Source organism: Garra rufa, chromosome 11 (genome assembly GCF_049309525.1).
Source record: "Garra rufa chromosome 11, GarRuf1.0, whole genome shotgun sequence".
Taxonomy (NCBI): Eukaryota; Metazoa; Chordata; class Actinopteri; order Cypriniformes; family Cyprinidae; genus Garra; species Garra rufa.
The window spans coordinates 44,918,628-44,931,918 of NC_133371.1; the positions used below are offsets into that span (position 1 = coordinate 44,918,628).

Here is a 13,291-nt window from a genome sequence, read left to right on the forward strand (position 1 = left end):
CAAGGTATCAGCTTCTCACTCTTCTTCTCCTCTGATTCACACATTTTAGAGGCCAGTTGCATGAACTGTTGCTTCAACACAAGTTGTTGTTCAGACAAGTTCAAATTAAGACTGATTATCATTAGACTAATTGCTAGTTTATACTAGTTAGGGCCCGGGCACCGATAGTGTGAGGACCCTATTGGAATTGCTCCGTTTATTATTATTATTCTCAAAATAAATTGCATTTTTGAGGGCCTAAACATGCTCTGAAACTGTGTACACAAATCAGAACTGGCGAAAGAACTGATATGGGTTTCAGAAGTGGCTGTGGCAAAATGGCTCGATAGCGCCACCTTTTCACGTTCATCGGTGTGCGCTTTGAACTACGCTTCACGTACATGCACGAAAATTGGTACGCACATGTAACACACCAATACCTACAAAAAAAAGTCTCCTGGAGTAAAATCTGCAATCCAACAGGAAGTTGGTTATTTTTAATTTTCTCAGCAAATTTTGTGTAATTTTTGCCATTTTCAGGCATCGTACTTGTACAAACTCCTCCTAGAGATTAATTCAGATCAACACCAAATTTGGTCAGTCTAATTTAAAGTTCTTTGTGACGTTAAATCGCAAAGATCTAGAGTTTTCGTTGGAGGGCGTGTCTGGCGGCCTGGCAAATTTCGATGTTTCGCCATGAAACAGGAAGTTGTTGTATCTCAGGCATACAATGTCCGATCTGCCCCAAACTTCCCATGTTTGATAACACTCCTGACCTGAAGACATCTACATGCCCATATTCAGTTATAGTCATAGTGCCACCTGCTGGCAACAGGAAGTGACATGCTTTATGCTCCTCCTAGAGATTTAATGATATCAACATTATATTTGTCAGTCTAATCTAAAGGCCTTTGCGATGTTAAATTGCAAAGATCTTGAGTTTTCGTTAAAGGGCGTTTCTGTGGTGGCGTGACAAATATTCTCCAAAATGAATCGCATTTTTGAGGGCATAAACATGCTCGAAAACTTGCACAAATCAGAACTGGCAAAAGTTTACGTCCGGTATGGGTTTCAGAAGTGTGTGTGGCAAAATGGCTCGATAACTCAGCCATAAAATATCCGATCTGCCTCAAACTTCACACATTCAATAACAGTCCTGGCCTAAACATATCTGAAGGCCAATATTCTCTCATAATCATAGCGCCCCCTGTTGGCAAATGGATATGTCATGTCTTACAGTAACTCCAACATACCAAGGTCAATCAGCACCAAACTTCATGCCAATAATCAGTTACAGGCATAACGCCACCAGCTGGCAGCAGGAAGTTTGGCACATTTAAATGACTTTGACATGTTTCTCCTATATTTACTGTATTAAAAGCACATTGCCCACCGTTAGCTGTTTTCCTAAAGCCACCGGTCGGTGGTGAGCCCGGGTGCGAGGGCTCTTTTAATCGCTGCTTGCAGCTTTAACTTGTTCTGTGATTCTGAACTTGCTTTGAGGCAATGCAGTGCATGTTGAAACTCAAAGGTTTATGAGCAATTTAATGCAACTTAAACATACTCCTCTTTCCTGAAATGCATCAGGTTTAAGTGATGATTTGAAGCCAAGTGATGGTTTTTCCACCTCTGAACCACATCTTTCACAGCTGAAGCATGTGGAAATATGTCACATATATAAACAAATGCATGTTTGATGTACATGCAGCGTCAGAGATATTATTGACTCAGTCGTTCCCTCCTGTCGGGATCAGTCATGGCAAGGGAATTTGGCTCATTGGTATTCTGAGGACTGAAGCTAATTAGGGAAGTTCACAAAAGCCGCGAGTAAAAATTTGGCGCTGGAAATGGCTGCACGCTGAGATGAGCTTGGGATTCTCTGCTCGAGGTGCAAAGTAACGACAGCGAAGATATCTGTTGAGATTAATGAGAATAATAATTAACGTGCGAGTGGGAAGAAAAGAGACACAGACAGATAAAAAGAGGGACAGGAGAACAATCACAGTCTGATGTCTTTGTTTTGAGATCTTTTTAAACATTTATAAATAAATCATTGAATTAGTGCACTTTTTTCTTTAATATTTTCCATTAAAATATCTAAACATTATTTAAATACATTTAATATTGTAAGACTTGTGATATATTTTAAAGTACATTTATTTTTGGAAATGTATTTTTTAATCACATTTTAGATATAAACAATGCTATTCAGATACAATTTGCTTTTTTATTTTGTTAAATCTAAACAATATATATTTAGATGGATACATTTTTAATTTATTTTTCTTAACAAACCATTTTTATTTTTTTTTACCACATATTTAGATACATAGACATGAACAATGCTATACAAATAAAATTTATTTTTTTATTTTCTATTGTTTTATTTTTAATATATTTATTTTATTTTAATATCACATATTTACCACAACTAAGACATGAACAATGCTATACAAATAAGATGTTGTATTGTTATATTTTAATGTATTTATATCATTTTATTTAGTAAGGTCGAAGTGGAGGAAAAATACTTAATATTCATAGACTAGAAACAATAGGTAGAAATTCAGATTCAAACATTATTAAAATATTTTATTTTATTCCATGCATTTACCGCATATTTAGATACACAGACATGAAAGATGCTATACAAATAAAATTAAATAAAAAAAAAATTATTGTTATATTTATTTCATTTAATAAGATCAAGAGTGAAGGAAAAAATATATAATATTCATGGACATTCAATAGGTAGACATTCAGATTGATAAATATTTCAAATGATAAACATTATTAAAATAAATAATATTTTAAGACTCTTTTGCCAAGAATGATATATCTTAAATTAAATTTGCTTTTCTTTACATATTGGCAATATCCTTATTTTTCTTTCTTTCTTACATTTTTACCTTTTTTTCATGTTTTAAGTATAAACCTCAACATTTTGTTAGATTTATCCATGAGACAGAAAAAATTAAAATATAATTATTAAATAACCAAATAATTACTTGAATGCAACTCATGCATCTCATGCAACTTATATTTTAAATAAAATATTGATTGTATTTACAATAAATACATTTTTTGGATCATTCAGATATTTACATTTTTCATAATCAAAAGTCAGCTATGTGTTTATCGTAATTGTTAATTTTTTTCAATGTGACTTGATGCTATTCAAATGCAACATACAAAAATATGATAATATTAGTGTGTTGTTGATCATCTGAAGTAAATGCATGCAAAATATGTGACCCTGAACCACAAAACCAATGATAAGGGTCTTTTTTTTTTTTAACTAAGATTTATACATCAATACAAGCTTCCCATTAATGTATGGTTTGTTAGGATAGGACAATATTTGGCTCAGATTTCTGGCATCTGGGGGTGCAAAAACATCAAAATTTTGAGAAAATCGCCTTTAAAGTTGTCCAAATGGAGTTCTTAGCAATGCATATTACTAATGAAACATCTAATTTTGATATATTTACGGTAGGAAAATGTACTAAATATCTTCATGGAACATGATCCTTACTTAATATTCTAATGATTTTGAGCATTGTATGTGACCCATTCAATGTATTTTTGCCTATTGCTACAAATATACCCATGCTACTTAAGACTGCTTTTGTGGTCTAGGGTCACATATATCTGCAAATGACACAGATGGAACATCAAATAAAACATGAACTTACATTAAACAAAAATTTATTAATAAATAAATAAATAAAGCAGGACCTTTGCCTACTCCTTGCCACTGCTCTCAAACGCACAATAGAAAAAGCTCTGTATGAATAATGCAGCTGAAATAATGGGCCACCAGAAGATCAAAAAAGCATGCATTTGAAATCCAGCACATTTCATGTATTTTCAGAACACAAAGACTGATATAATCAGCACATGAAAGCACATGAAACATATAAACATGATCCTTAATATGTGCTCTGAACAATCTGCTGCTCTGATGAGTTTCACCAAATCTTGTTTATGCTTCATTCTGTATGATTACCAAAGTGATGCTCATCCTGACCAATCAATACAGCTGACAAACCCCATCAGCCATTCATCATGGGCTCAATTAAAGTCCAGCACACAGCCAGAGGCCTTCATCAGCAGACAATAAGACGCTGTTTACTGGATTTCATCACGCAGACTCTGAAACTAAAGAGAAAGAGCCCACAAAATGGAAAAAAGACAGATTTAGACAGATTAAAAGATATAAATCGTTTTCACTGCAAAAATGCTTTTCTTACTTAGATTTTTTGTCTTGTTTCCAAAATTTCGGAAAAATTTAAATCAAGAAGGATTGTCTAGACAAGTAAAAATTATTTTCTCAAAATTATGTGAGTTTTTTGCTTAGAACAAGTTAATAAGTTTTCTTATTTCAAAAATGTCTTACCCAATGTGCAGATTATTTTGCTTGTTTCAAGCAAAAACGCACTTAATTTTGACTTGTTTTTTCAAAAAACAAGACAATAATTTTTACTCGTCCAGAAAGTCCTTCATAGACATTCAATAGGTAGACATTCAGATTGATAACTATTTCAAATGATAAACATTATTAAAATAAATAATACTTTAAGACTCTTTTGCAAAGAATATGATATATCTTAAATTAAATTAGCTTTTCTTTACGTATTTGCAATTTCTTTCTTTATTTCTCTTTTTTTACCTTTTTTTTCATGTTTTATGTATAAACCTGAAAATTTTGTTAGATTTATCCATAAGACAGAAAAAATATATAATTATTAAATAACCAAATAATTATTTGAATGCATCTCATGCAACTTAGATTTTAAATAAAATATTTTGAGAAAAAATAGAACAAGCAAAATAATCTGCCAATGGAGTAAGCAAAAAGTCTTATTTCAAACAGAAAACAAAATAATTTTTCTTACCCCATTGGCAGATTATTTTGCTTGTTTTGAGAAAACAAGACAATTTTTACTCGTCTAAAAAATCCTTCTTGATTTAAGATTTTTTAGATGTTTTGGCTGGTAACAAGACAAATTTTTTTTTTTTTTTTTTGCAGTGTTATTACTTTATGCATTTCTATTAAGTTTTATTTCTTTTATCTACCTACCCATCTATCTTTTTATTCAAAGTAAGGAAAAAACTAAATGCAAGCACTGAAAATGGCACCTGCCCTTTCCTCAGAGCCAGAGCAATTGATTCCTAGGTGGAAATCTCATCTGTCTCAATCACGGGAGACATGAAAACGTCAGCGCTCCGTCCTCGCCGTTCACTCTCTAATCGGCCCTTACGCTAATAGAATAATAAACTAGATCTGATCAAATGCCAGTCGTCTCCTCACACTTGTGTCCAGCGGTGGACGATGATCTCTGCAGCTCTGGGCTTCTGTTGAACCCTGATCTGATTGTGTTCAGCTGACAGATGCGTTATCGCTCTCACGTCACAGCAGTAACTAAGAATTAACTGAAGCATCTGTGGTGATTCTCCACTGAGAATGAATGGGTGATATGTCTGTATGTATGTTGAATGTGAGAACCCTTCTGAACTTTATAACTTGTGTGTGTTGTAATTTAAGGACATTTTTATAAAGCATTTACTGTACAGTATAAGACAATCAAAAATATTAGGGCTGGGTATTGTGACCAATTTGGCAATTCGATTCGATTCTTATTTTTATGGTTTCGATTCGATTCGATTTCGATTTCGATTCGATTCGATATCGATTAGCTATCAATATTTCATTTAAAATGTTAGTTTTGCAGACATGGAATCCATATTTTGATATAAATGCTGGTAACTGAAACTCCCCTACTTAAGTTTATTACTGAAATACACATCTACATTAATAATAGGGTTTATTTTAAACAACTTTTATTTTAAATGAACACTGTAACAAGAAGTCATAAATATGTGCATCCATTGTACACCATGTAAACAAACTGCAAAATGCACATTACTGTAAAAAATAAAAAGACTAAATGTGCAACAGTGAAATCTATTAAGAACTTCAAACATGTTTAAGAAATAAAACATTTTTCTAAATTCAAAACAGGCCCATCATAAAGCCCTTGTCTGCGTATACAAAACATTCTAACTGTCCATAAAACTAACAGTTCTTAACTACAGCCTAATCATTTTTGATCACCAGATTTTTCTGCAAAAAAAGCAGCTGATCAACATGTTCTGATAGCTCCTTTGCGCTGTGATTAGATCACCAGCAGTTGAGAAAACTCTCTCAGCAGGAACACTAGTGACACCTTCAGGAGGAGAGGAGAATATTCATATCCTCTTACGTGAAGCACGTGCATTAAGAATCGATTCGGGGATTTCCCGAATCGATATCGTTGCGTTAAACTGAAGATCGATTCAAATCGGAGAATCGATATTTTTTACCCAGCCCTAAAAAATATGCTCAGGACCTATTGCCAAAATGCAACCTGGGCTGTTTTTTTTTTACTGTAAACGAGACAAACATATATCTAAAAGCATAATTATGACAGACGAGCCATTTTTGAGATTGACCGTGATTTCGTTTTGTGGTCAATGGCCGGTGAATGGGAGTTCTAGGGACATAACTTTGAGCCCATCAAAATCGATATTTTTACAACACTAAGAAGGCTCGACACACCATGAAAATTTGCTCGAAGTATCGCCTGGGTCTCTACACATGAACTCCAGCATTGAGAACATTGTTTGTGTACACAGAGTTTACTAAAAAGAAAGGTTTTGAACAACTCACTTACACTGTTTGGGTTTCCGTTCGCAGCCATCTTGCCAGTCAAGAAGTGTCGATCTCCGAATGCGAATGAATGGACTCCATAGGACGAAATATTAGGCTTATATGAGGCTCTTTTTACAACTAGAAGTTTAATATTGTTTTTCACTTGCGACAAAACAACGAATTAGCCGTGCATTTATATGGAAATATGCTTTAGGAGCTATCCATCTTTACTCTCCTCGCATTTGGAGATCGACACTTCTTGACTGGCAAGATGGCTGCTGGAGTTCATGTGTAGAGACCCAGGCGATACTTCGAGCAAAGTTTCATGGTGTGTCGAGCCATCTTAGTTTAGTGACACTTATCCTGCATTTTAAAAGCTTTATTTTTAAAAACACATTTTTATTGTAAAACCTTTATTTGAATTTGGCAAAATAATATCGTGCTCTACAATATTTTTATGAAATAAAAACAAATCTCTGACAGAAACCCCTTCCCTATCAGCCAATCACAGTGTGCATAGTTAATGAGCATGCTGACATCATCTATAGCAATGAGGTCAACCCCGTTTTACTCTTAGCTTCTTCTGTTCCTTAGTAAAAGTTTGTCTCAGCAGCTTTGTGAATAGGTTTTAAGAGAAAACTCTTAGCTAAAAACTTTTACTGCTATTTAGGATACTAAGATAAAATGTTTTGTGAATACGGGCCCAGATCTGTGACCATTCTAACAATTACAATATGGTTTCAGCACTACATGCTTGAACCCCTAATAACGAAGTATTTAACATTTAAAGAACAATAAAGAAACGCTTAAAATATTTATTAGTTTCTCAGATTTTCAAAAATCAACATCCACTCAGATCAAAGTAGTACAATGAGTGAAAATTCAGCCCAATGTTTGTTTAATTCACGATATTGTAATAGCAGAACGTTAACTATTATGTGCATCTCTAAAAATTGACTTTAACACTTTATTTAGTATATTAAGACATGTAAATATGCTGCTTAGTAGAAGTAACCCTGCTACCATTATCCCAGAATAAAAGCAGCCTTTTTGACTCTCTCAGTAACCAGTGCATTTGTTTCTCTGTTCAGCAATATTTCCATGCGGGTGGAAACGGTCTGAAGAAAACCTTCCTGGAGAAGAGCCCCGATCTCAAGTCCTTGAAATACGCCCTCAGCCTTTACACTCAACCCACAGATGCCTTGATCAAGAAATATATATGCACCCAAACCTCTCAAGGTAAGAGCATGTTTGTGCGCCTGCTGGAGCCGATCATACATCTCGCTGTCAGGAGAAAGAGAGAGAGAGAGAGACGGGTTTCCATGCAGTGAGACTGTTCTGCTCACTGGGTTTATTCAGAATGCAGTTTTAAAGTAGTATGCAGAGTGTGTTTACTTGTGCAGCATGCACTTTTATGTATGCATACAGACATACATTAGCAGTATTCTGATTCTTTCTTTTGGCCAAACTGTAAGGCATCATTGCATGTATTCTATTGTAAATCCTAAAATAAATCATGATAAACACATGCACAAAAAAGTAAGAGAAAAATAGATTATTATACCAATTCTTTTAACTTTCATTAATTCTTTATAACTCAGTTGCTGACATGGTATGAAAAACCATACTACTACCACCACCAGCAGCAGAAAGTACCTATAAAATGTCCAATATAATTATAAATGCATTTTACTATAGATTTGTGTGTGTTGTGTATGCTTATTGTGATATTAGTTGCATGCACTCTCAGGAAAAAAAAAGGTATGAATGCCACTGTGATGATACCCTTAATAAAAGTACCAATATGTACCTTTAAAAGAGTAATATGTACTGGTTAGGGGTAAATAAGGTAAAAAGATGTGCCTTTTAGCTTTTGTACCTTAGGTTTTACCTTTTTTCTGAAACTGTCCTTATTTCAATCAATTGTAGACCACTATTTAAGTGATTATTTTACTATTTATTTATTTTGTACTGTTGTAGTGTTTATTAATATTTTGAATTCCCCTTTGTTTTTATATTTTCAATTTTGTCGTTTTGTTTTGTGCTTTTGTCATTTGTATTATTTTTGAATAAATATTTTATCTGTTTAATTATTTTTAATATTTCTGTTTATCATTATGTTTTTATCTCAGTTTTAGTCACTTTATCTTTTTTTATTTCAACATTTTTAATTAGCATTGTATTCTACTTTACAATTGTATTATTTATATCTTAGTCATTTTAATACTTATTTTGCTTCAGTTAGTTCCTAAGGCAACAGTTCTCGTTTTCATTTAGTTTTTTTGCCTTTTGAAGGCAGTTGCTTATGTAGACATTAAAAAGCAAGTTTTGGAACAGAGCCACCGTATCCCACAATGCAGCTGACTTTCTATTTCCATTGTGACCAGTGAACCAGAAGTGATACCTTTTTTGACTCATCATTTTATTGGTCTGCCAGCAGACAGTAAGTTTGGCAAACTATTTATTCTCAAAATAGCAAATGTATTTCACTTGGTCACCTTATGCTAAACATGCAACTACACAAGGTCATGTGACAACCATACTACTAATTAAAACATTTATTGGTGCATACTGTTTGAAACCGATATATTGTGTAGTACAAACACAATGTAACTCTCTCTCGCTCTCTCTCTCTCGCTCTCTCTCTCTCTCTCTCTCTCTCTCCCTCTCTCCTGAGGCCAAAGGCTGCAGACAGAATATGATTTCTAGTGTGTGTGTGTGTGTGTGTGATGAGAATGTGTGTTTACCTTCCTGTACACCGATTATAATTCATCAAACTTCACGTTTGGAGTTATTCATCACTGCAGTTCTGGGCTTTTCTATAACAGCAGGTGATGGATATCTTGGATATCAGGGGCTCTTTTGGTTCAGATGGAGAATCTCTAGGGATATTACACAGCAGACACACAGTCACACTTTTTTTGCACTTTCAGAAAAAGCAACTGTAATATAATATTATATATATATATTTTAATATGAAAAAAGCAACCAGCCTAAGCACTGAATCTAACAGCATTATGTATGAATACTGGCAGTCAAAAGTCAAAAGTTTGGAATAATTATGATTTTTATGCATGATTTGAGCTGTTTTTAACATTGATAGTAATCAGAAATGTTTCCCGAGCAGCAAATCAGCATATTAGAATAATTTATATAATAATATTTTGAATATTATTATAATATTTTTTGTTTCTATGTATATATTTTTACTGTCAAGCAGTTCTATTCCTAACAAATAATGTATTTAATTTAATATTAATAAAATCTATTGGTAAATCTGTAAGAAGTAAAAAAAAAAATTGAAGCTAATTTTATAATATATAATAACAATGCCATATAATATATTAATTATAACTTATTGCAGACAATGTTGTAAATTGTATTTACCACCTGTTGATTTATGATTATAATTTAATAATAATAAATTATTATTATTATATTTTTGTGTTTCTGTGTATGTTTTATACTATTAAGCAGTTCTTTTCCTAGCAAATAATATATTTCATTTAATAATAATAAAGTCTATTGGTGAATCTGTAAGAGGTCAAAAATTGTAGCTATTTCTTTTTTTTTTTTTTTCTTTTTTTTAAAGATTTATTTTTGTGGCATTTTCGCCTTTATAGATAGGACAGATCAGTAGTGACAGGAAGCGAAGTGGGAGAGAGAGATAGGGGCGGGATCGGGAAAGGTCCTCGAGTCGGGATTCGAACTCGGGACGCCCGGAGCGCAACAGCGCTATATGTCGGCGCACTGCCCACAAGGCTATCGGCACCGACAAAAAAAAAAAAATTGTAGCTATTTCTATACTATATATAATATATTATATTGTAATATAAAAAGCAACTGGCAATTTGAGCAGCAAAGCAGCATATTGGAATGATTTCAGAAGGATCCTGTAACACTAAAGACTGGAGTAATAATGCTGAAAATTCAGCTTTGATCACAGGAATAAATTACATTCTAAAATATATCCACATAGAAAACAGCTATTTTAATTTATAAAAATATTTCACATTATTACTGCTTTTACTGCAGTTTGTACATAACAAATGCAGCCTTGTTGAGCAAAAGAGACTTCTTTCTAATACATTAAAAAACCTAATTATTCCACACTTCTGACTTCCACTGTTATTATATATTCATCTGTTATTTATAGACACCTGTAAATGCATTTGTGTGCATCTTCCTAGATATGTTGCCCTGCATTTCAATGCGGTGATATGTGATAATGATGTGCAAATCCACTGAGAAATATAAAGCTGCTTATTTCATCTTGATGTAAATGATGTGTTCATCTCCAGAAGACTAACTCTATCTATGCAGAAATACCAACACAATTTAATAAGCACTTCCATAGTTTTTCCGTGACTTCTGACTCATTCAGACAAGTTCTGGAAGTAATCAAGCTCTGATATCTGACTACAGTAAATCTCAGTTTCCTTGCACTCTTTCTTTTTGGTCTTACTTTGTAATCCCTTCAGAGACGGGTTTATTTTCTTTGTCTGTGAAAATGTGTCTCGATGGTCTGAGAACCTGTCACCAGAGTTCAGAGTCAACCTGAATGATTCTTGGTTTTTTTTTTTAGTGGTCATATCATACATTTTCATACAGGTTTTCTCCTTGAGGTCATTTATAATAAGTTTTTTAAAGCTGAATCACATTGTCAAAGATTCATAATTCAATGGAGAAAGTCTAAGTCCTGAAAGTCTTAGAAGATCAATAAATATTTGATGTGAACCCTTTAAAAAATCAGGAAAAAATGCTTATTGGCAAAAGTTCATGAAATACAATTCTGGTAATCACAGTATTTTTCAGAAGTTATCTTTTGTAGCATTATGGTAAAGGTTTTGTAATTTCCCTATCTGAATTTATTTAATATATTTTCATATTCTTGAATGTCTTAAATGTAGTCTAATATGGTTTATTAATAAATTGGTGATTTTAAAATAGAAAAATAATTACATTGTACTATACTATATAAATATTCGTATAACAATATCATTTCTATAATATATGATTGTTTTTTGTGTTTCTGTGTATTTTTTTTTTTTTTTTTTTTACTATTTTACGGTTTTATTTTACAATTTTTTAAACTCTTTTCCTAGAAATGATGTATTTAATTAAATAATAAGAAAGCCTGGTGAATCTACACGAAATAAAGTCAAAAACGTTAACCTTTTCCATGATATATAATAACGCAATATAATTTAATATTATTATTTGTTTTTTTAATGTTATTTTACTAGTCAGCAATTATTTTCCTTGCAGAAAATATTTTACATTGTATTTAACACCTGTTCATTTACTATTACAGTATAATTTAATTATATTATTATATTTTGTTTTCTATAATGCATTTAATTTTAATAATAAAGTCTACTGGTGAGTCTATAAGAAATAAAGTCAAACATTTTAAATCTTTTCCATAATATATAATAACAACTCAATATAATATATTAAATATAATTTATAGGGGGGTTTTTTGTGTGTTGTTAGCAATTTTTTTCCTTGCAGACAATATGTTACATTGTATTTAGCACCTGTTGAGTTACTATTATAATTTTATTTATTTGGTTTGTTTCTATGTATATTTCTTTGTCTTGAAAAGAATGTATTAAATTTAGTAATAAAGTATTTTAGTGAATCTGTAAGTCAAAAATGTAAGCTACTTCTATAATATATATAATACAATAAAATGTTAAATATGCTTTATTTATTATTATTTGTTAATGTTATTTTACTAGTGTTAATTTACAGACAATGTTGTAAATTGTGCTTACCACCTGTTGATTTACTATTATTATTTACTATTATTCATAGCATTTAGTAGCATTATCGTAAATGTTTTTTGCATTTTCATATCTAAATGTGGCCTGGTAAATCCAGTCTCTTTAGGTATCTGCTACAGAAAGTCTTTATGAAACCAGACATTTGTTACGAGGTCAGAGAGCAAATAAAAGCAGAGACGAGGTTAATCCAATCGTGATTGATTGTTGATGTCTGCGGCGGACGCTGTAGGTCATTCTGTAGTCGTTCATTTAGCTGACGCGTGTCATGCGCTCTTCAGTTAGTTTGGCCAAATGTGTTTGCTGCAAACCTTGAAGGGCAAATACAAAAATACGAAACACCATTTACTCCTCCATTATTCTCCTTTTTCAGGAGCAATCTCTCTGGATCTAATCCAGTGAGGACAGAGTTGAATTTTTCCAAAAGTATGCCATCCAGAAATCCATAAGACTAGAGTTATGGGATTGTGAATTCACAGGGTTTGACAGTCTACAGCTATTAAAGAGGAATCAAAGGGAAATAAATCTCTCTGGATAGATTATATTGACTTTTCTTAAAGATAAATATTTGATTTTTTCATATTTTTTCTTGTGGCCACGAGTTTAATGCGTAAACAAACCTGCGTGACATTAGTAACCTGGGATTATCAGAGATGGATTTTCTTTTCATCAAATAAAATAGTTCTATAAGAAAACATTTTTACCCATCCCACGGTCTTGATATAAAATGTTATTATTTATTTATTAAATATTATTATTTTACTATTAAGTGGTTCTTTTTCTAGAAAATAATGTATTTAATAATAATAAAGTCTACTGGTAAATCTATTCT

The 13,291-nt window shown here is 32.3% G+C and overlaps 1 protein-coding gene across 1 annotated transcript in view; it reads left to right on the forward strand.

Moving 5' to 3' along the window:
- The window catches only part of LOC141345383 (protein unc-13 homolog B-like), a 95,099-nt gene that overhangs the window by 71,604 nt on the left and 10,204 nt on the right, over positions 1-13,291 (forward strand). Inside the window, exon 4 of the mRNA XM_073850237.1 lies at positions 7,737-7,912. Coding sequence (XP_073706338.1) covers positions 7,737-7,912 — 176 coding nt within the window. The remainder of the gene's footprint in view (positions 1-7,736; positions 7,913-13,291) is intronic.